At 45.1% G+C, this 24,712-nt stretch overlaps 1 protein-coding gene across 2 annotated transcripts; it reads left to right on the forward strand.

The window, feature by feature from the left end:
- The first annotated feature begins 135 nt into the window (after positions 1-135).
- cux1b (cut-like homeobox 1b) lies at positions 136-13,624 on the forward strand. Of its 2 annotated transcripts, XM_084673526.1 has the most exons (9): positions 136-2,494; positions 2,671-2,901; positions 3,109-3,194; positions 7,571-7,687; positions 8,084-8,167; positions 9,221-9,277; positions 11,447-11,527; positions 11,689-11,753; positions 13,366-13,624. In XM_084673526.1, exons 1-9 carry the CDS (start codon positions 2,470-2,472, stop codon positions 13,424-13,426), a joined length of 807 nt encoding a protein of 268 aa, XP_084529652.1. In that variant the 5' UTR covers positions 136-2,469; the 3' UTR covers positions 13,427-13,624. The 2 variants fall into 2 exon arrangements, with proteins under 2 accessions (XP_084529652.1, XP_084529651.1); XM_084673525.1 differs by having other exon boundaries at positions 136-2,901.
- Positions 13,625-24,712: the final 11,088 nt, after the last annotated feature.

Below are 24,712 nucleotides of genomic sequence, written 5' to 3' on the forward strand. Positions count from 1 at the left end.
TAGTGTTTGTCATTTGTATTGTTTTTGTGAGATATTTGCTGCATGGTCACAGAAGCAGAAGTGTCTATTGATGACATTGGTGCTCTTAAACCATTCCTTCAGAGGACAGGAACCAGATGGGATGACAGGAAGTTGGATGGCACAATCTCATCTTTCAGATGGGGTCAAAGTTCACAGCTGTAAACTAACAATAATCAGATCACTCACATGCCCAGAAGGGAATAATCTTTGCCAAATTGAGATTAGTAAAGAATTCTGTGAAGCATCACAGTATGACAGTGATTAATCTTTGCGTTATCAACAGGTCTGGGAGATCTGTCTGACCATCATCTCTGTAAAAACTCTACATCATTCACTGAACAGAGATTGCAAAGCGTATACATTTACAGACATACAAGATGTCTACAACCAAGCACTTAATACAGTTTCCATAGGCTCCCCCAGGACAGGGTCTGAACAGTCCTTCTTTCCCTAGGAACTCTGGCAAATGTGGTTTCAAACCAACCACAGCCTCTGCCCCCCCTGCATGGGTTAGGGCTAACCCACCATGCTGCCCCACAGAACAGCTACTGCTATCCACACCTCGTGCCCCTACACCAATTCAGGAGTAAAACACGTCTCATGCTACATACTCAAAAGCAAAGCTTTTCTAAATTTTGCGTATAATTACTGACAGAAATAAACGTCCATGGCCATTTTGAAATTGTACAAAGTCAAGTAGTGAGAACATGGCTTTCACGGGAGACAGCTTTCTGCTCTCACGGGAGACAGTTTCCTGCTTTCACGGGACACGGTTTCCTGCTTTCACGGGAGACAGTTTCCTGCTCTCACGGGAGACAGTTTCCTGCTTTCACGGGACACGGTTTCCTGATTTCACGGGAGACAGTTTCCTGCTCTTCTGGAGGGAATCCTCCTCAGCTTGTTGAGTCCGTCCATGTTTTCTTTAATATTTTCAGGTTAAGGATGATTCAAAAATGTTGCAATGCCAAACATTACCTCCGTAGGAGATTGACCGCTCATCAGATACATCATCCATTGCGTTTAATTGATTTGTGTGGGTTGGGGTGGGAAGATTCAGTACTTTTTCACCTATAGATATTTTTCTATGAAGCTAAATCAGATCATAGACGCTATGTACTGTTGACACTACTGTTTCTATGAAGCTAAATCAGATTATAGATGCTATGTACAGTTGAGACTACTGTTTTTATTAAGATTAATCAGATTATAGACGCTTTGTACTGTTGGACAGGGTCAACACATGTAGTAGCTGAGACTGTTCTGCTGTTACCGTCATCTGTGCTTTAACAGACACAGCCAGCAGGACCTTATCCAGATGAAAACTTGCCTTGTAATGTTGAAATGAGTTATAAGGGTATGAAGGGTTTGTAGGGACATACATCAAGAATCACTGATATGCAGATCATACACACAAACAATTCACTCCTACATCATCCTTACTGGTCTGTGTGTTCGTTGAGGTAGTGTTACTGCACTAGCGAGGGAGAGAGAGGGAGATGCAGGTAGAGATGGATGAAGAGAGAAGGAGATGGAGGTAGAGATGGATGAAGAGAGGGAGATGGATGGATGGAGGGAGAGATGGATGGAGAGAGAGATGGATGGAGAGAGAGGGTAACTACATGTTGTGTGTGTGTGTGTTCTTTGCGGGGTAGTATGTTCACTCATCACACACTTGTACTTCAGTTTTTATGTGTAGCAGACAAAGCCTATTATGGAGAAGGATGGCTGTATGGGGTAGTTGGGATTAGGAGTCTCAGTGTGGCTGTATGGGGTAGTTGGGATTAGGAGTCTCAGGGTGGCTGTATGGGGTAGTTGGGATTAGGAGTCTCAGTGTGGCTGTATGGGGTAGTTGGGATTAGGAGTCTCAGGGTGGCTGTATGGGGTAGTTGGGATTAGGAGTCTCAGGATGGCTGTATGGGGTAGTTGGGATTAGGAGTCTCAGTGTGGCTGTATGGGGTAGTTGGGATTAGGAGTCTCAGTGTGGCTGTATGGGGTAGTTGGGATTAGGAGTCTCAGGATGGCTGTATGGGGTAGCTGGGATTAGGAGTCTCAGGATGGCTGTATGGGGTAGTTGGGATTTGGAGTCTCAGGATGGCTGTATGGGGTAGTTGGGATTAGGAGTCTCAGGATGGCTGTATGGGGTAGTTGGGATTAGGAGTCTCAGGATGGCTGTATGGGGTAGTTGGGATTAGGAGTCTCAGGGTGGCTGTATGCTGACGGCAAGTAGAAGTCATCTGTTGCCCCACATGCTCTTAACCCTCCCATGAAAGCTGAGACGCTTTTTGTGACATGGGTCTGCTTAGTAATAATAATGTTCATTTACCAGTCTTCCGCTCTAATCTCAGAAGCAATATCTCAGGTGGATACAAAATGGATTTGTTATTGGTATTATTGTGAAGTGAAGTATTCATAGTAACAGGGTCACATTTTAGGTATAGTTCTGGAGCTATGGACCCTTGGCTGTCAACACAAGGTATGTTTCACTACTGCAGCTTCTGTTGCCATGGCTATGTGTGGTTTCATTTTGACTGTGTACATGTGTGTGTTCATGCATATATGTGTACATGTGTGCCTAGATATGTCAGTATGTGTGTATATATATGTGTGTGTGTAAGTGTATAACTGCATGCATGTGTGTGTCGTCCTCAGGTCGCTATGCAGAGCTGCAGCTGGAGTTCTCGGCAGCAGTGCGTTGTGGTGCGGAGCAGAAACAGCTGATACTGAAGCTGGAGCAGGACCTGAGCACCGTCCAATCCCTGGCCTCCTCCGCCCGGCCGGACGTCCAATCTCTGGCCTCCTCCGCCCGGCCGGACACAGAGGGCTGCGACCTCAGCTACTCCATCCCAGAGCCCGTCAAGGAGGCCAGTGCTACCTTCACTGGTACACTGGGCGTGTGTGAGAGAGAGAGGGTCCTGAGGGGGCTGTTGTGTGTATGTATGTGTGTGTGTGAGAGAGAGTGTCCTGTTGCGTGTCTGTGAGAGAGGTCAGAGACAGAATGTATGTGTACAGTATATAACCGTGCCCACCCCCAGGTGCAGGCCTGGCCCCCAGTATGAATGTATGTAGTAACCCTAACCCTAACCCCAGGTCCTCAGGGCCAGATGGACTCCCTGCTCTCTATCATCTCCAGCCAGAGGGAGAGGTTCCGCACACGCAACCAGGAGCTGGAGGCTGTGAGTCCCAAATACACTACACTCATACACACACACTACACACCAAGGTTATTATCGTTAACGAAAACTAACGAAAAAACGAAAACGAGGTGTGTTTTTTTTTTTTTTGTTAACTGAAATCAAAATAAAAACGAGCCTTTATTTTTAAAAAACGATAACTAACTGAAACTGTATTGTGTCTTTACAAAACTAACTAAAATAAAATAGAATTATAGAGAAAATGTCTTTAGTTTTCGTCTTTGTCAATGGATTTCATAGGTGTGAACTTATTTAATACATAGCCAGTCTATCTTCCGCTGTACCACTTTTAGTACACGCCCCTCACCTGGTATCACACCGGCAAAAGTCGGGAGAAAGCCACAGAGTCCTATTTGAGATTAGATTATTATTATTTAGATTATTTAGATTCCTTCGAACAGTAACATGCTGTTTGTGGCTGGTTAGGCACTGACTCATGTAAACCCAATACAGCATCTTAAATCACCATTCAGCTTGCACATTGACTACTGGCTGTTATTCCTAATCCTATCAGCATTCTTTACACACACATAGGTTAGGTAGATACATACAGTTTGCAGCTGCTAGCTTGTGATGAACTCGCATTAATATATGTGATTATGTACCTGTGAATATGAACACTTTCATACGAAGTTGCACGGGCACTCTGAGGATTTTTACCTTTTCCCATTATAATTTTAGGAGTTAAATGGAGGAGACTATAACATCCACTAGACAACTAGCAATTATTTCATGCAAATTGAACTCTTCCATTTATATTGATTAAGGTTATTAAGTGTCCTTAGCTAGCTCATCAGCTAGCATAGCAACTACATACTAGATACTACTCCCGGCTCCCAAGCAATGTCATGTGTGGCTCATTAATGGGTTTAGTACATGCTGTTCACGTGTCTTTAGTCTATTGGCTATTGCATCTTGTGTAGACTGTTTACATATTTGTACCCATATCTACATTTTATGTTCTGTTGTTGATATTGTTGTGTCCAGTGGAATTTTTCTGGTTAATGACGCAAACACACTGACTAACACATATTTCATAGTTGTCTTTTGTGGATGGCTGTTCATCTGTCCTAAATAAAATTTAAAAAATGGTATGTTTAAAAAAAACAAAAAACCTTGGTCTGTTACATTCTGCGGTAAAGACTAAAACTAATAAAAACTAACCTAAAACTGAGCATTTTCAAAAAATAAACTAAACTAGCAAACCCGCTTTAAAAACTAATTAAAACTAAACTGAAATTGAAAAAAAAAAAGTCAAAACTAAATTAAAAATATAACTGCAAGCAGTAATGGCGGATTCCTCCAAACACTGCGAACCATTGAAAAATGTTTATTTTTGACAAATTGTAACTGTATAGAAAAATGTATGCTGCAGAATTACCAATGGCATACCAAATCTGAAATGCAATACCATCAAGATCCACAAGGGCCTTTATTTCAAGCCAGTAAGTGAAGGAAGGGGGCTTGGTGAGCTTATCCATTCCAGAAAGCCTTGTATCTTTATGCATTAAGGCGTGGCCTGTAGCGCCACCTATGGGTAATGGTGGACCATTTGTGGTGTGGTAGTTACTCTTGGCCTATACTATTAATGTTTCAGGATTTTAAAAACTTTTTACCATTGCATATAAAATCGGAAATGCAATACCAACAGGATCCACATGGGCTTTGGGTAAAGTGTGGTAGTTACTCTTGGCCTGTACTGTCAATGTGTCAGGATTTGGAGACCTTTTTACTATTGCATACAAAGTAGGAAATGCAATGACACCAAGGTCCTCAAGGGCCTATGCTGATATTCAAGGAATGAGTGGGGGCTTGGTCAGCCCACACAGTCCTGATATGTTGCGTGTGTGTCTTGCCAAGCCCGCGCGTGTCAAGGGAAGAATGAGTGTCTGAGAATTTGGAGCATGCGCGGGGAGGAGCAGGGGACACATTTCATTGTAAATTTCCCTAGAAATTAGCCAAGCATGCATGTTTCAAAGATTCACCAAAAATCGACCTTTCATCTTAGAGTCAACTTTTTCTCAGATTTGTGTACGAAACATTCTCAAGAGTCTTCATATGAACTTGTTTGACTGGCTTACGTGTAAAGCATTGCGAACCATTGAAAAATGTATATTCTTGACAAATTGTAACTGTATAGAAAAATCAATGCTGCAGAATTTCCAATGGGATACCAAATCTGAAATGCAATAACATCAACATCCACAAGGGCCTTTATTTCAAGCCAAGAAGTGAAGCGCTTTAATCTTCACAAGAAGTGAAGTGCTTTGTGCTTTAGGGCGTGGCCTGTAGCGACACCTATTGGTAATGGTGGGCCATTTGTGGTGTGGTAGTTACTCTTGGCCTATACTATCAATGTTTCAGGATGTTTTTAACTTTTTACCATTGCATACAAAATCGGAAATGCAATACCAACAAGATCCACATGGGCTTTTGTTAAAGTGTTGTTGTTACTCTTGGCCTTTACTATCAATGTTTCAGGATTTGGAGAACTTTTTACCATGGCAAACAAAATCTGAAATGCAATACCATCAAGATCCACAAGGCCTTTGCAAAAGACCAAGGAATGAGTGGGGGCTTGGTAAGCCCACACTCTCCTGAAATGTTGCGTGTGCGTCTTGCCAATCCCGCGCGTGTGTCAGGGGAAGACCTATGGGTAATAGTGGGCCATTTGTGGTGTGGTAGTTACTCTTGGTCTATACTATCAATGTTTCAGGATTTTTATAACTTTTTACCATTGTATACAAAATCGGAAAAGCAATACCAACAAGATCCACATGGGCTTTTTGTTAAAGTGTTTCTTTGCCTATACTATCTATGTTTCAGGATTTTGAGACCTTTTTACCATTGCATACAAAATCGGAAATGCAATACCATCAAGAGCCACATGGGCCTTTTTTTCAAGCCAATAAGTGAAGGGAGGGGGCTTGGTGAGCCTATCCATTCCAGAAAGCCTTGTATATTTGTGCTTTTTGGCGTGGCCTGTAGCGCCACCTATGGGTAATGGTGGGCCATTTGTGGTGTGGTAGTTACTCTTGGTCTATACTATCAATGTTTCAGGATTTTTATAACTTTTTACCATTGCATACAAAATCGGAAATGCAATACCAACAAGATCCACATGGGCTTTTGTTAAAGTGTTTCTCGGCCTACACTATCAATGTTTCAGGATTTGAGACCTTTTTACCATTGCATACAAAATCGGAAATGCAATACCATCAAGAGCCACATGGGCCTTTGCTAAAGACCAAGGAATGAGTGGGGGCTTGGTCAGCCCACACTCTCCTGAAATGTTGCGTGTGCGTCTTGGCCGCGCGTGTGTCAAGGGAAGGCTGAGTGTGTGTGAGATTTTGGAGCACGCGCGGGGAGGAGCAAGGGAGACATTCATTGGAAATTTGCCTAGAAATTAGCCAAGCAAGCATGTTTCAAATATTCACCAAAAATCGACCTTTCATCTTACAGTCAACTTTTTCACAGATTTGTGTTATGAACATTCTCAAGAGTTTTCATATGAACTTGTGATTGAATCAGAGTATCAGTTTTTGAATGGCTGATGTGTAAAGCATAATTTTAGCGTTAGCGATAAGTTCAATTTGCTTTATATCAATCATTTTTTGAGATATGAATTTGCCTTTGCACATGGTAACATGTTGTAGTGTCTTCCTCCGATCTACCAAGTTTAGTGTTGATATCTCAAAGATTTGCTGAGACATGACTTCACATCCTGTTTTGCGGCTTTTCTGATGAATTTGATTGGCTGTACCGGACAGACGGTTATGAGGATCAAAATTCCTTTGATAACTTTTGTGAGGCTTGGTCTGAAGATCACCTCTGGTGATTTTGAAGAAGATATGACAAAAATTGTAGGAGGAGTAGGCTTTCAAAGGTTTTTGATAAAACCGGAAATGGCGGGAAATCTATATAACCGGAAATTAACGCCATGGTGTGCGTTGAACTCGGCTTGATCCAGGGAATCCAATGGTACCTCATTTTTGAAAATGAGTCATACGGTTCAAAAGTTGCGTGTGTAAACACAAGTCCAACTTTGACCCATTGGTGGCGCTAGAGTGGTCTAATGGGAGACATGAAACTTGGTGTAGGTATAGAAGAAACTGTCCTTAATGAGTGTGCCAAATTTCACAAAAAGTTGTCGATGGGGTCTAGGGGCTGCCATTGACTCCCATGGTACAAGAATTACAAATAATAAAACCACCAATAACAATAGGTTTCCTCCTTACGGAGGAATCCTAATAAGAACTAGTGAAAAATTCAAAACTATAATAACCTTGCTACACACATACATGACTCCCTTTCTCTTTTACACGCACACACACACGACTCTCCCTCTCTCCCTCCAGGAGGGTCGTTCCATGCAGCAGACCATGCTGGCCCTGCAGACAGAGCTGGACAGCATGAGAGCAGACAACATCAAGCTGTATGAGAAGATCAAGTTCCTGCAGAGCTACCCGGGGAGGGTGAGTCTCCTCCCTTTCTCTCTTCCTCCTCTCCTCCCTTTCTCTCTTCCTCCTCTCCTCCCTTTCTCTCTTCCTGCTCTCCTTCCTCTCTCTCTTCCTCCTCTCCTCCCTTTCTCTCTTCCTCTCCTCCCTTTCTCTTTTCCTCCTCCTCCTCCTCTCCTGTTTCTTTGCTCTCTTCTCCAAGCTTCAAACCCTGAAGCTTGGAGAACACGAGGATGAAAATAATAATGTTTTAATTTAGCAGACACTTTCATCGCAAGCAGGGGTGGAATCAAACATGTGACCTCTAGATTTGGAGTCATATACTCTACCACTAAGCTACAACATGGACCCCTGTCTTTCTGTCCTTCGCTCTGTGTCTCTGCCTACCCTATCTCTCTTCCCCCCTCTCTCCAGGGTGGTGGCAATGATGACACAGTGATGCGTTACTCCAGCCAGTATGAAGAGAGACTAGACCCCTTCACCTCCTTCAGCAAGAGGGTGAGGAGGACCGCCCAGCAACACCACACACACACATACATACAGTACACTCACTTATACCAGACACTCACACTCATACACTACACACACATGTACACACACTCAATCTATACACACACACACTTACACTATATTGTCATGCACTCATACTATTTACACACAAATGCTTAAACACTACATGCACACTTATACCAAACACACACACTACACACACACACACTCACTTCTACTATACACACACTTACACTATACACACACATGCACTCATACTACACTTACATTTACACTTACACATATACACACACACACACACTCATACACTATACACAAACACACTTATACTAAACACACACACTCACTAGACTATACACACACTTACACTATACACACACACACTCACACTCATTCTATACACACACACACACACACACACACTTAAAGTATACACACACACTTATACTATAGGGTTGGGCGATATGACAAATACATTGTTATTCAACGATAGTTGCAGTCCATTGTTTAGCACGTTTCTTTGCTGATGTTTTGGCTGTATTTGTGCAGTGCCTGTGTGTATTTCAGACTGTGAGACTGGTTTCTAATGAAAAAGACAGTATGTGCGTTCTCTTGGCTGCATTTCCCTTTATAAAATGTATCTAGTAGTCTAATGATTGCGTTTTAGCAGAGGAACAATGTGGACAATGGTAATCCTAGGCCTAGAGGCTAGTAGCAAAATGTTATTAAACTAATAATAATGACAAAATATATATTTTTTACCTAAGTAGCCCTAGATTGTCCCTGTACTTAATGTAAGTGACTCTGGATAAGAGCGTCTGCTAAATGGCTAAATGTAAATGTAGCTTATCCCATCTGCAATTTTGCTAAATGTAAGTATTGTCTATGTAGTAATTTGCGTATTTAGGAGACATAAGTAGCCCTGCCCACCCCCAAGTGAAAACATTGATGATTGCCATAGAAACCTTGACGTTAGGGTTAGGGTTTGAGGTGTGTGCATGATTTGGGGTGTGTGTCTGATGTGTGTGAGTACGTCCACAGGAACGCCAACGCAGATACCTGAGTCTGAGCCCCTGGGATAAAGCTACGCTCAGCCTGGTGAGACAGACACACATATACACACATACCGGGGTATATATATATATATATATATATATACAGTACATACATAAATATACACACACACACATATGTATTTCAAACAATTAAAATATTTTCATATGTCATAGTTAACTCGCAATTAATCGCACATTTTTATCTATTCTAAATGTCAAGTAAAAAAAAACAAAAAAAACTTTCCATTTAGAATCTTATTGGCATCCATTTTGGCATCTTGCGCAGAATGTCAGAGCATTAACAACATTAGCAACAACATTAGCAAGCCAAAACTCTTTCTAGCATGTGTATTGACAAGTAGAGCCTAACCTGTCAGCTGTGTTGTCGATTCCTCGAGAGAAAAAAGGAAGAGACCAGAGCTTGCCGTAATGCAGTATGGCTGTATGATGTGTATGACGTCATTGACATTGTAAATGGCTTTTTAGAACAAAAAAAGCAACTTAAAAAAAATAACACTAACACAATAACACCCAGCAGTGTTTATTTATTTTGCCTCAGAATCAGAATGGGATTTATTCGCCATGAAAGTTTGCACAGACAAGGAATTTACTTTGGCTCCCCTTTCAAATTCAACATTCAAATTACTAGAAAACAAATTATATCCTGAGATAAGTGGATTTTGAGTGGTAGTCAAGTCTCCTGAGAGTTGGGGTTCTCCACATATTAGACATTCTCTGCTACTACTCTGGCCGGCCCGCAAGCCCAAACAAGTTGCCTGTGGTTTTGTTTCCGGTCTAGCTAGATCCGGTGTGGTGTTGTAGTTTTTCTAACATTACTAGCTGTTGCAACAGCATGTGAAAAAAAGTACAAAGTTTGCTAGGCCAAAAAGAACGTTAATCTCGCGATAAAATGGGTTTGTGACTTCCAAGGGAGAGCTTTACAAAAGTGCATAGGTCACTGATCATAACAACGAGATAGCCCCAAAACATTGTGGGTAGCCAAAACATGAAGCATACATTGTGAAAAACCAAATAAGTGCCAAAGGGAAGAACCTTAAGAGTATGCAATTAAACAAGTTACAATTAAACAACATGAACCTCAAAAGTGCAAGAGTGTACCTGTAAAAAAGCAAAAAACAATAATACATTTCACAGCGATTACAATAATTTTAATTAGTTACAACTAACCAACAAGAGCAACAAGTCCCTCAATAAGAGTCATTGTGTTCCTGGAGGAAACTAAAATCAGGTCCAGCCAATCACTCCTAAGTACCATTGTACTCCCAATACAATATACACACACTCAAACAGTACACACTTACACACTCATACTGTACACACGCACGCATACAATATACACACACTCAAACAGTACACACTTACACACTCATACTGTACACACGCACGCATACAATATACACACACTCAAACAGTACACACTTACACACTCATAGTTACACGTCACGCGGGGCAAGATGGGCTGTGTCCCCTCAGCTGTATTTTCTGCCCCCCAGTTTAAAGCCTATCCTATAGCAAAAACATCAGGACCTGATGTTTTCCACAATGATCACAATGACATGATCACAATGACTGTACTGAAACTAAAGTACCCATTTTACATTTTGCTGCTGGTTAACTAGCCAACATTTCAGCCATAAATAAAACACTTTCAAACAAGCTGATTCAACTACTGTGTAAAACAGGGTCACTCATCGGACTTAAGCTCAAATATTTCAAAAGTCCCAAATGGAAAATGTTAGTCATTTCACAGTTGTATAGACGAGATGTAAAACATGCAGAAAGTGACATGGAAGGAAACCTAGCATTTGAATCAGAATCAGGAAGGGATTTATTCGCCATGAAAGTTTGCACAGACAAGGAATTTTCTTTGGCAGTAAGGTGCATACAATAAACATACAGGAACCTAAAATTAAAAAATGTGGACTATCTATACTAAGGGTACATAAACTAGCAGTACTAAGTGGAATTTGAATTAAATCAAATTTACAATAAAATAAAATATAAGTTGCCATAAAATATAAGAGTATAGAACAACAAACAAACTCGTATAGAACCGTGTCTCCAAAACCACTGTACATACCGCACTGTGACTTCTGTATACTGATACACCCCTAATATACACACATACATATATATGTACATGCACACACAGACTGTTGTTATTGCTCCTAACCTAGTGTTGGTGTTCCAGGGTCGTGGTATCCTGTCTAACAAGATGGCTAGAACCATAGCCTTCTTCTACACCCTCTTCCTGCACTGCCTGGTATTCCTGGTATGTGACCTTTCACCTTTGGTCAACCAATAATAACTGAGGTTAGGGGGGTCAGGGCCTGTGGGGGGGGTCAGTGCCTACCCAATATAGCCATCTGTCAGTAGAAGTAAAAAAAACTTTCACCAAATATTTCCATGATTGTAAAGTCTGTGTGTGATCAGGTGCTGTACAAGACTGCCTGGAGTGAAAGTATTGGTCGAGACTGCAATGCTTTCTGTGCTAAGAAGTGAGTATGCTGTAGGAGTTAACTGCAACCCTTATTCTCCTACATTGACTTGCATATCTCTATGCTACCATGCAAAAACCGTAACTTAAATTAGGTAGAACATTTTTATATAATATCAACCCTAATGGTGCCATGTTCACAAATTTTGTGTAGATGTTATAATTATTATGATCCTTTACTTATTTCATATAGTGATCTGCAACCAAGTGAGCGATGAAATGAAAGTTATGACCCCTTATTATTTTGCAGACAATGCAAAGACAGTAGTGATGGGTCGTTTGGGAATGAGCCGGATCTTAGAGCTGGCTCTTGTTGGTGAACGTCAGGAGCTAGCCTATGGAAATTAAATGATTATGTAAAAATGAAATAATGAATGATTTTAATTGTATTTAAAAGAATTGACAAATTCAAACAACAACAGCAATTATTATATAGGCCTGACAGCACCCTCACATTCTGTTCCTGTCAATCATACACGCAGTGTCAACCAATTACTGCATGAGGGAGGGCCGAGCCAACTCACACAGTCAGACGAGTAGTCAAAACTCGGAGAGCCATAACAATCAATCTATTTTAAAGACATTGCGGTTAAGGAGTATGATTTCATTTAATAATTTAATTAGAATTGTTTTCACACCTATCATAGTCAAAGTCATAGGTAAAACATTTATTTTTAAAAGAGCCATTTGGGAGCCAAAATTAGCCGGCTCTTTTCAGTGAGCTGAGTCAAATGAGCTGCCTCACGAAAAAGAGCCAGAATGCTCATCACTAAAAGGCAGAGTTCAGTAACTTCAAAATAGCGGTCAAAAGTCAAGTTTAAGGACAACATTTTTTTACATATATAAATTTGATTACTAAAACATCTAATTGCCAGATTTCCGGTGTCTTACCTATAACACATTTGGCTGGAAAACTATAAAACTTTGAAAAAAAAATTCTCAGTTCTTACACTGGTGAGTTACCCTTGTGTTATCTTCGGGTCATTGTGACCCTTCAGTCAATGTGACCCCACATTTGTTGCGACCACTTCACCTCATACAAAAATAAAGTGAAGCATTTTCTTTTAACTGTCGGGCTGTCTCACACCCCCACAGCGTGAAGGTTAAAAGAAAATGCTTTTTATATGTTTTTGTATTGGGTCAAGTTGTCGCAGCACAACGATGGGTCGTTGTGAACCTTTGGGTCATTGTGACCTGAAGGCAGCACAAGGGTATTTTGCCTTTGTAGGGAGATATGCTTCCCTGCAAACTGTCACACATAGGATATGAAGACAGTCCTGACCTGCCTCCCTGTCTTTCTCCTCTCCCTGTTTCACCTCTCTTTGTGTCATCCTTCTCTCCCTGTTCTCCCTGCTCACCCTCTTTCCTTGTCTCACCCGTCTCTGTGTCTCTCCCGGTCTCACCCCTCTTTGTCTCATCCTTTTCTCGCTGTTTCTCCCTGTCTCGCCCTTTCTCCTTGTCTCATTCCTCTCTCTGTCTCACCTTTCTCCCCCGGTCTCACCCTTCTCTCCCTGTCTCACCCTTCTCTCCCTGTCTCACCTCTCCCTCCCTGTCTAACCCTTCTCTACTTGTCTTACCTCCCTCTCCTTTTGTCACCTCTCCCTGTCTCCCAGGTACTCCGATCACCTGCACCGTTTCCATGAGAACGGGGATAACGGTGACATGTGGCAGTGATGTCATCACCCCGTGAACAGACCTGGAGGGGATGGAAGAATCTAGGATCAGTTTACCCTGTCCTGACCTCCACCGTCAATATCAGGGGTTTAAAAGCACCGATTCCTGCATCAGTTTCATGTGTTTCCTGGCAAGATGGGCTGATTCTACTCCTGAATCAGTTAATAATACAAGCATAATAAAGATGTTGCAAACTAAGATTACGCTGTGATGTTCCTAGTTGATTTGACTCTTCCTTGTTGTCACTGATTAAAAATATATTTATGGTACAAATTATTGCTTTAGTAGCTCAAACTGATATGATTAACGTAAAGATCACTTTAAATGTGTACAAATGTTTAGGTCTTGTTAAATGTGATAATTTTTTTAATCTTATATTTGCAATTATACCATACTATTGATTTTATTCTTCATTTCAAATATAATTTCCTTACAAATTATAACTTAATATCAAGTTTATTGATTATGGCAGACAGGTTTTTTATTTTTTCACTTAAGTCATTTGGTTAAACTGTTATTTAATATTTAGTTGGAAAACATGGTTCTCCCCTCTTCTCTTCTCCCCTCTCTTCCTCTCTCCTCCCCTCTCTTTCTCCTCCCCTCCTCTCTCCTCCTTTCTTTTCCCCTCTCTTTTCTTACTCTTTCTTAAAATAGGTTGGACGGATGACAGATACACAACGCACCAGTAAAAATTTACAACTCAGTTTGATAACATCAGTGTGTCTTCATATTCTAGTCTGTTATTTGGAGCTGGACAGTTGAATTGTGTCATACAGGACATTTGGATGTAGGGTGGGTGCTGATGGTGTGATGATGGAGATGAAGTCAGTGGATGGCAACAGATTTAGTCTTCTACACCAGTGGTTCCCAAACCCGGTCCTCGGGACCGCCTGTCCTGCATGTTTTAGATGTTTCCCTGCTCCAACACACCTGATTCAAATGAATGGTCATTAAAAGGCTTCTGCAGAGCTGGATAACGACCCATTAATTTGAATCAGGTGTGTTGGAGCAGGGAAACATCTAAAACATGCAGCACAGGGGGTCCCGAGGACTGGGTTTGAGAATCACTGTTCTACACAACCTGAGTTACTGAGTGTCAAATTTGATATGTTTCTGTACTAAACCCAGCCAATTTCCTTGTGGACAATTACTTTTGAATTGGTTTTTCTCTGTATTCACATTCTTAATAAAGTATATACATTAGAATTATGTTTGTGATCAAGTTACCTGTGAATGTGCATTAAAAAAAAAAACATATCAAGTGGTGAGGCTTCCAATCCATTGCAATTATGGTTACATTTATTCTTTTTTTGCATCAGAAAGTTGGAATGTGGCCCATCAGAAAGCCCCCAAGGGTTTGGAGCATGTAATTTATGTTCTGTATATCCCATTGAGGGGACGAGTATGAGTAACCAGATCAATTTCCATGCATGTGGCACCTCAAGAGTTACAGAGTTAGGGGGTGAATAAAGGTAGACAGATGGACAGACGGACGGAACAAAAAAAAAAATTCTTACTGATTCTTACTGTATGTTGAGGGGACTGGTATGAGTAACCAGACCAAGTTTGGTGCATGTGGAACCTAATACTATGGAGGTGTCTGCTTTTTCTAGCCAAGGTTACAGAGGGGATGCAGATTATATAAGGCCGTTTTTTCACCTGCTATAATGTGTACCCCCTGCCCTAACATACTATCAGAATCAGAAAGGGATTTATTCGCCATTAAAGTTTGCACAGACAAGGAATTTGCTTTGGCAGGAAGGTCCATTCAATAAACATATAAGAATCTTACATTTAAATATGTGGTCTAACTATACTAAGGTTACATAAACTAGCAATACTAAGTGGAATCGAATTCAAGTAAGATATACAATAAAATATAATTTGCCGTAATTTACTATATAAAATACAAATATTACAGAAGATACAAATGGTACAGATACAGTTTTGAATGTAGTGCAAAATGCAAAAATGTTTAAGACATTAAAGTCAGTGTAAACTCTTGGCCTTTAACAGTGGTTTAACAGTGGAAGGGAAGAAACTGTTTTTGTGTCTTGTACGAAGCCTTTTTTATACCTATTGTACAAAGGGTCTGTCCTACTATCATGTGTGTTATTTTCTGTGTTCTTTTGGTCACAATGAACAACCTGAGATAATATGGAGATGTCTGCTCTTTTCTAGCAAAAGTTACAGAGGGGATACAGATTACATCAGTCCGTTGTTTGTGAGCAAAGGTACAAGAATCAAATGATTCTTACTGCACGTTGAGGGGACTGGTATGAGTGACCAGACCAAGTTGGGGCCTAGGGGTGCCTCCTTGGGGAAAAGGTAGACAGTCAAGCGAGAGTCCATAACCCCCTTTTCTTCAAAATGGTACATTCCAAAAAAAAACATTCTACAAAAGGGTACAGTCCGAAAAAAACATTCTTCTCCTTGGTAAAGTCCTAAAGTCTCTTTCTCTAACCCTAATCCTCAGGTGCCTGGTCCCACCCTACACTGCCATATCCTCTGGACTGACAGGTCAGGGGACCCCTTTAGTTTCACAGGGGCCTCTCCGCATTGTTTTGGGGGGACAGCCCAGGGCCTCTCCTCATTTCTGGGGAGTGGCCCCGACACCTGGGGTGCCAGTCAACCAATTGCTGTGTCTATCAGACAAACAGATTGGCTTAATCTTCACTTAAAATCATGCTGCTACCCTTCTTCATGGCTTCCGTTCCTACCTTTGGTTTCTCTCAATCAAACAGGAGTCAAGCGGGAATCCAAACCTCCCTTTTTTTAAATGATAAAAATCCAATCCAAAACACGCCCGTAGAGGGGACTCTGATGAACAGGCCAGGCCAAATTTGGGGCCTCTGGAGCATTCCTAGGCAGAGTTATGCTTCTGACAAAGGGGGAGGACGAATTTGGTCCCAAAAATCTCCAAATGCAATCCAAAACACGCCCATAGAGGGGACTCTGATGAACAAGCCAGGCCAAGTTTGGGGCCTCTGGGGCCTTCCTAGGCAGAGTTATGGGCCCGACAAAAGGGGAGGGCGAATTTGGTCCAAAAAATCTCAAAATCCAGTCCAAAACACGCCCATAGAGGGGACTCTGATGAACAGGGCAGGCCAAGTTTGGGGCCTCTGGGGCCTTCCTAGCCAGAGTTATGGGCCCGACAAAAGGGCAGGGTGAATTTGGTCCAAAAAATCTCAAAATCCAGTCCAAAACACGCCCATAGAGGGGACTCTGATGAACAGGGCAGGCCAAGTTTGGGGCCTCTGGGGCCTTCCTAGCCAGAGTTATGGGCCCGACAAAAGGGCAGGGTGAATTTGGTCCAAAAAATCTCAAAATCCAGTCCAAAACACGCCGATAGAGGGGACTCTGATGAACAAGCCAGGCCAAGTTTGGGGCCTCTGGGGCCTTCCTAGCCAGAGTTATGGGCCCGACAAAGGGGGAGGACAAATTTGGTCCAAAAAATCTCAAATGCAATCCAAAACACGCCGATAGAGGGGACTCTGATGAACAAGCCAGGCCAAGTTTGGGGCCTCTGGGGCCTTCCTAGCCAGAGTTATGGGCCCGACAAAAGGGCAGGGTGAATTTGGTCCAAAAAATCTCAAAATCCAGTCCAAAACATGCCCGTAGAGGGGACTCTGATGAACAGGCCAGGCCAAGTTTGGGGCCTCTGGGGCCTTCCTAGGCAGAGTTATGAGCCCGACAAAAGGGGAGGGCGAATTTGGTCCCACAAATCTCCAAATGCAATCCAAAACACGCCCATAGAGGGGACTCTGATGAACAAGCCAGGCTAAGTTTGGGGCCTCTGGGGCCTTCCTAGCCAGAGTTATGGGCCCGACAAAAGGGGAGGGTGAATTTGGTCAAAAAAATCTCAAAATCCAATCCAAAACATGCCCGTAGAGGGGACTCTGATGAACAAGCCAGGCCAAGTTTGAGGCCTCTGGGGGCTTCCTAGGCAGAGTTATGGGCCTGACAAAGGGGGAGGAAGAATTTGGTCCAAAAAATCTCCAAATGCAATCAAAAACACGCCCGTAGAGGGGACTCTGATGAACAGGCCAGGCTAAGTTTGGGGCCTCTGGGGCCTTCCTAGGCAGAGTTATGGGCCAGAAAAAATGGCAGGGCGAATTTGGTCCAAAAAATCTCAAAATCCAGTCCAAAACACGCCCGTAGAGGGGACTCTGATGAACAGGCCAGGCCAAGTTTGGGGCCTCTGGGGCCTTCCTAGGCAGAGTTATGAGCCCGACAAAAGGGGAGGGCGAATTTGGTCCAAAAAATCTCAAAATCCAGTCCAAAGCACGCCCATAGAGGGGACTCTGATGAACAGGGCAGGCCAAGTTTGGGGCCTCTGGGGCCTTCCTAGGCAGAGTTATGGGCCCGACAAAAGGGCAGGGTGAATTTGGTCCAAAAAATCTCAAAATCCAGTCCAAAACACGCCCGTAGAGGGGACTCTGATGAACAGGCCAGGCCAAGTTTGGGGCCTCTGGGGCCTTCCTAGGCAGAGTTATGAGCCCGACAAAAGGGGAGGGTGAATTTGGTCCAAAAAATCTCAAAATCCAGTCCAAAACATGCCCGTAGAGGGGACTCTGATGAACAGGCCAGGCCAAGTTTGGGGCCTCTGGGGCCTTCCTAGGCAGAGTTATGAGCCCGACAAAAGGGGAGGGTTAGGGTTAGGGACGAATTTGGTCCAATAAATCTCCAAATGCAATCCAAAACACGCCCATAGAGGGGACTCTGATGAACAGGCCAGGCCAAGTTTGGGGCCTCTGGGGCCTTCCTAGCCAGAGTTATGGGCCAGAAAAAAGGGCAGGGTGAATTTGGTCCAAAAAATCTCAAAATCCAGTCCAAAACATGCCCATAGAGGGGACTCTGATGAACAGGCCAGGCCAAGTTTGGGGCCTCTGGGGGCTTCCTAGGCAGAGTTATGGGCCTGACAAAGGGGGAGGAAGAATTTGGTCCAAAAAATCTCCAAATGCAATCAAAAACACGCCCGTAGAGGGGACTCTGATGAACAGGCCAGGCTAAGTTGGGGCCTCTGGGGCCTTCCTAGGCAGAGTTATGGGCCAGAAAAAAGGGCAGGGCGAATTTGGTCCAAAAAATCTCCAAATGCAATCCAAAACACGCACGTAGAGGGGACTCTGATGAACAGGCCAGGCCAAGTTTGGGGCCTCTGGGGCCTTCCTAGACAGAGTTATGGGCCAGAAAAAAGGGCAGGGTGAATTTGGTCCAAAAAATCTCAAAATCCAGTCCAAAACACGCCGATAGAGGGGACTCTGATGAACAAGCCAGGCCAAGTTTGGGGCCTCTGGGGCCTTCCTAGCCAGAGTTATGGGCCCGACAAAGGGGGAGGAAGAATTTGGTCCAAAAAAATCTCCAAATGCAATCAAAAACACGCCCGTAGAGGGGACTCTGATGAACAAGCCAGGCCAAGTTTGGGGCCTCTGGGGCCTTCCTAGCCAGAGTTATGGGCCCGACAAAAGGGCAGGGTGAATTTGGTCCAAAAAATCTCAAAATCCAGTCCAAAACACGCCCATAGAGGGGACTCTGATGAACAGGCCAGGCCAAGTTTGGGGCCTCTGGGGCCTTCCTAGGCAGAGTTATGAGCCCGACAAAAGGGGAGGGCGAATTTGGTCCAAAAAATCTCAAAATCCAGTCCAAAGCACGCCCATAGAGGGGACTCTGATGAACAAGCCAGGCCAAGTTTGGGGCCTCTGGGGCCTTCCTAGCCAGAGTTATGGGCCCGACAAAAGGGCAGGGTGAATTTGGTCCAAAAAATCTCAAAATCCAGTCCAAAACACGCCCGTAGAGGGGACTCTGATGAACAGGCCAGGCCAAATTTGGGGCCTCTGGAGCATTCCTAGGCAGAGTTATGCTTCTGACAAAGGGGGAGGACGAATTTGGTCCAAAAAATCTCAAATGCAATCCAAAACACGCCGATAGAGGGGACTCTGATGAACAAGCCAGGCCAAGTTTGGGGCCTCTGGGGCCTTCCTAGCCAGAGTTATGGGCCCGACAAAAGGGCAGGGTGAATTTGGTCCAAAAAATCTCAAAATCCAGTCCAAAACACGCCCATAGAGGGGACTCTGATGAACAGGGCAGGCCAAGTTTGGGGCCTCTGGGGCCTTCCTAGCCAGAGTTATGGGCCAGAAAAAAGGGCAGGGTGAATTTGGTCCAAAAAATCTCAAAATCCAGTCCAAAACACGCCGATAGAGGGGACTCTGATGAACAAGCCAGGCCAAGTTTGGGGCCTCTGGGGCCTTCCTAGCCAGAGTTATGGGCCCGACAAAGGGGGAGGACAAATTTGGTCCAAAAAATCTCAAATGCAATCCAAAACACGCCGATAGAGGGGACTCTGATGAACAAGCCAGGCCAAGTTTGGGGCCTCTGGGGCCTTCCTAGCCAGAGTTATGGGCCCGACAAAAGGGCAGGGTGAATTTGGTCCAAAAAATCTCAAAATCCAGTCCAAAACATGCCCGTAGAGGGGACTCTGATGAACAGGCCAGGCCAAGTTTGGGGCCTCTGGGGCCTTCCTAGGCAGAGTTATGAGCCCGACAAAAGGGGAGGGCGAATTTGGTCCCACAAATCTCCAAATGCAATCCAAAACACGCCCATAGAGGGGACTCTGATGAACAAGCCAGGCTAAGTTTGGGGCCTCTGGGGCCTTCCTAGCCAGAGTTATGGGCCCGACAAAAGGGGAGGGTGAATTTGGTCAAAAAAATCTCAAAATCCAATCCAAAACATGCCCGTAGAGGGGACTCTGATGAACAAGCCAGGCCAAGTTTGAGGCCTCTGGGGGCTTCCTAGGCAGAGTTATGGGCCTGACAAAGGGGGAGGAAGAATTTGGTCCAAAAAATCTCCAAATGCAATCAAAAACACGCCCGTAGAGGGGACTCTGATGAACAGGCCAGGCTAAGTTTGGGGCCTCTGGGGCCTTCCTAGGCAGAGTTATGGGCCAGAAAAAATGGCAGGGCGAATTTGGTCCAAAAAATCTCAAAATCCAGTCCAAAACACGCCCGTAGAGGGGACTCTGATGAACAGGCCAGGCCAAGTTTGGGGCCTCTGGGGCCTTCCTAGGCAGAGTTATGAGCCCGACAAAAGGGGAGGGCGAATTTGGTCCAAAAAATCTCAAAATCCAGTCCAAAGCACGCCCATAGAGGGGACTCTGATGAACAGGGCAGGCCAAGTTTGGGGCCTCTGGGGCCTTCCTAGGCAGAGTTATGGGCCCGACAAAAGGGCAGGGTGAATTTGGTCCAAAAAATCTCAAAATCCAGTCCAAAACACGCCCGTAGAGGGGACTCTGATGAACAGGCCAGGCCAAGTTTGGGGCCTCTGGGGCCTTCCTAGGCAGAGTTATGAGCCCGACAAAAGGGGAGGGTGAATTTGGTCCAAAAAATCTCAAAATCCAGTCCAAAACATGCCCGTAGAGGGGACTCTGATGAACAGGCCAGGCCAAGTTTGGGGCCTCTGGGGCCTTCCTAGGCAGAGTTATGAGCCCGACAAAAGGGGAGGGTTAGGGTTAGGGACGAATTTGGTCCAATAAATCTCCAAATGCAATCCAAAACACGCCCATAGAGGGGACTCTGATGAACAGGCCAGGCCAAGTTTGGGGCCTCTGGGGCCTTCCTAGCCAGAGTTATGGGCCAGAAAAAAGGGCAGGGTGAATTTGGTCCAAAAAATCTCAAAATCCAGTCCAAAACATGCCCATAGAGGGGACTCTGATGAACAGGCCAGGCCAAGTTTGGGGCCTCTGGGGGCTTCCTAGGCAGAGTTATGGGCCTGACAAAGGGGGAGGAAGAATTTGGTCCAAAAAATCTCCAAATGCAATCAAAAACACGCCCGTAGAGGGGACTCTGATGAACAGGCCAGGCTAAGTTGGGGCCTCTGGGGCCTTCCTAGGCAGAGTTATGGGCCAGAAAAAAGGGCAGGGCGAATTTGGTCCAAAAAATCTCCAAATGCAATCCAAAACACGCACGTAGAGGGGACTCTGATGAACAGGCCAGGCCAAGTTTGGGGCCTCTGGGGCCTTCCTAGACAGAGTTATGGGCCAGAAAAAAGGGCAGGGTGAATTTGGTCCAAAAAATCTCAAAATCCAGTCCAAAACACGCCGATAGAGGGGACTCTGATGAACAAGCCAGGCCAAGTTTGGGGCCTCTGGGGCCTTCCTAGCCAGAGTTATGGGCCCGACAAAGGGGGAGGAAGAATTTGGTCCAAAAAAATCTCCAAATGCAATCAAAAACACGCCCGTAGAGGGGACTCTGATGAACAAGCCAGGCCAAGTTTGGGGCCTCTGGGGCCTTCCTAGCCAGAGTTATGGGCCCGACAAAAGGGCAGGGTGAATTTGGTCCAAAAAATCTCAAAATCCAGTCCAAAACACGCCCATAGAGGGGACTCTGATGAACAGGCCAGGCCAAGTTTGGGGCCTCTGGGGCCTTCCTAGGCAGAGTTATGAGCCCGACAAAAGGGGAGGGCGAATTTGGTCCAAAAAATCTCAAAATCCAGTCCAAAGCACGCCCATAGAGGGGACTCTGATGAACAAGCCAGGCCAAGTTTGGGGCCTCTGGGGCCTTCCTAGCCAGAGTTATGGGCCCGACAAAAGGGCAGGGTGAATTTGGTCCAAAAAATCTCAAAATCCAGTCCAAAACACGCCCGTAGAGGGGACTCTGATGAACAGGCCAGGCCAAATTTGGGGCCTCTGGAGCATTCCTAGGCAGAGTTATGCTTCTGACAAAGGGGGAGGACGAATTTGGTCCAAAAAATCTCAAATGCAATCCAAAACACGCCGATAGAGGGGACTCTGATGAACAAGCCAGGCCAAGTTTGGGGCCTCTGGGGCCTTCCTAGCCAGAGTTATGGGCCCGACAAAAGGGCAGGGTGAATTTGGTCCCAAAAATCTCAAAATCCAGTCCAAAACACGCCCATAGAGGGGACTCTGATGAACAGGCCAGGCCAAGTTTGGGGCCTCTGGGGCCTTCCTAGGCAGAGTTATGAGCCCGACAAAAGGGGAGGGCGAATTTGGTCCAAAAAATCTCCAAATGCAATCCAAAACACGCCCGTAGAGGGGACTCTGATGAACAGGCCAGGCTAAGTTGGGGCCTCTGGGGCCTTCCTAGCCAGAGTTATGGGCCAGAAAAAAGGGCAGGGTGAATTTGGTCCAAAAAATCTCAAAATCCAGTCCAAAACACGCCGATAGAGGGGACTCTGATGAACAAGCCAGGCCAAGTTTGGGGCCTCTGGGGCCTTCCTAGCCAGAGTTATGGGCCCGACAAAGGGGGAGGACAAATTTGGTCCAAAAAATCTCAAATGCAATCCAAAACACGCCGATAGAGGGGACTCTGATGAACAAGCCAGGCCAAGTTTGGGGCCTCTGGGGCCTTCCTAGCCAGAGTTATGGGCCCGACAAAAGGGCAGGGTGAATTTGGTCCAAAAAAACTCAAAATCCAGTCCAAAACACGCCCATAGAGGGGACTCTGATGAACAGGCCAGGCCAAGTTTGGGGCCTCTGGGGCCTTCCTAGGCAGAGTTATGAGCCCGACAAAAGGGGAGGGCGAATTTGGTCCAAAAAATCTCAAAATCCAGTCCAAAACACGCCCGTAGAGGGGACTCTGATGAACAGGCCAGGCCAAGTTTGGGGCCTCTGGGGCCTTCCTAGGCAGAGTTATGAGCCCGACAAAAGGGGAGGGCGAATTTGGTCCAAAAAATCTCAAAATCCAGTCCAAAGCACGCCCATAGAGGGGACTCTGATGAACAGGGCAGGCCAAGTTTGGGGCCTCTGGGGCCTTCCTAGGCAGAGTTATGAGCCCGACAAAAGGGCAGGGTGAATTTGTTTCAAAAAATCTCAAAATCCAGTCCAAAACACGCCCGTAGAGGGGACTCTGATGAACAGGCCAGGCCAAGTTTGGGGCCTCTGGGGCCTTCCTAGGCAGAGTTATGAGCCCGACAAAAGGGGAGGGCGAATTTGGTCCAAAAAATCTCAAATGCAATCCAAAACACGCCGATACAGGGGACTCTGATGAACAAGCCAGGCCAAGTTTGGGGCCTCTGGGGCCTTCCTAGGCAGAGTTATGAGCCCGACAAAAGGGGAGGGCGAATTTGGTCCAAAAAATCTCAAAATCCAGTCCAAAACACGCCCGTAGAGGGGACTCTGATGAACAGGCCAGGCCAAGTTTGGGGCCTCTGGGGCCTTCCTAGGCAGAGTTATGAGCCTGACAAAAGGGGAGGGCGAATTTGGTCCAAAAAAATCTCAAAATCCAGTCCAAAACACGCCCGTAGAGGGGACTCTGATGAACAGGCCAGGCCAAGTTTGGGGCCTCTGAGGCCTTCCTAGGCAGAGTTATGGGCCCGACAAAAGGGCAGGGTGAATTTGGTCCAAAAAATCTCAAAATCCAGTCCAAAACACGCCCATAGAGGGGACTCTGATGAACAGGCCAGGCCAAGTTTGGGGCCTCTGGGGCCTTCCTAGGCAGAGTTATGAGCCCGACAAAAGGGGAGGGCGAATTTGGTCCAAAAAATCTCAAAATCCAGTCCAAAGCACGCCCATAGAGGGGACTCTGATGAACAAGCCAGGCCAAGTTTGGGGCCTCTGGGGCCTTCCTAGCCAGAGTTATGGGCCCGACAAAAGGGCAGGGTGAATTTGGTCCAAAAAATCTCCAAATCCAGTCCAAAACACGCCCATAGAGGGGACTCTGATGAACAGGCCAGGCCAAGTTTGGGGCCTCTGGGGCCTTCCTAGGCAGAGTTATGAGCCCGACAAAAGGGGAGGGCGAATTTGGTCCAAAAAATCTCAAAATCCAGTCCAAAGCACGCCCATAGAGGGGACTCTGATGAACAAGCCAGGCCAAGTTTGGGGCCTCTGGGGCCTTCCTAGCCAGAGTTATGGGCCCGACAAAAGGGCAGGGTGAATTTGGTCCAAAAAATCTCAAAATCCAGTCCAAAACACGCCCATAGAGGGGACTCTGATGAACAAGCCAGGCCAAGTTTGGGGCCTCTGGGGCCTTCCTAGGCAGAGTTATGAGCCCGACAAAAGGGGAGGGCGAATTTGGTCCAAAAAATCTCAAAATCCAGTCCAAAGCACGCCCATAGAGGGGACTCTGATGAACAAGCCAGGCCAAGTTTGGGGCCTCTGGGGCCTTCCTAGCCAGAGTTATGGGCCCGACAAAAGGGCAGGGTGAATTTGGTCCAAAAAATCTCCAAATCCAGTCCAAAACACGCCGATAGAGGGGACTCTGATGAACAAGCCAGGCCAAGTTTGGGGCCTCTGGGGCCTTCCTAGCCAGAGTTATGGGCCCGACAAAGGGGGAG

Source organism: Hypomesus nipponensis, chromosome 15, assembly GCF_054491055.1.
Source record: "Hypomesus nipponensis isolate SF chromosome 15, ASM5449105v1, whole genome shotgun sequence".
Classification (NCBI taxonomy): domain Eukaryota; kingdom Metazoa; phylum Chordata; class Actinopteri; order Osmeriformes; family Osmeridae; genus Hypomesus; species Hypomesus nipponensis.

Bases quoted from the DNA above. Each gene is read 5' to 3' on its own strand.
- cux1b (XM_084673525.1), top strand. From the start codon at position 2,622: ATGTGTGTGTGTAAGTGTATAACTGCATGCATGTGTGTGTCGTCCTCA. The intron at 3,195-7,570 runs GTGAGTCCCAAA...CTCTCCCTCCAG, and splicing joins GCAACCAGGAGCTGGAGGCT to GAGGGTCGTTCCATGCAGCA. The intron at 11,754-13,365 runs GTGAGTATGCTG...CCTGTCTCCCAG, and splicing joins AATGCTTTCTGTGCTAAGAA to GTACTCCGATCACCTGCACC.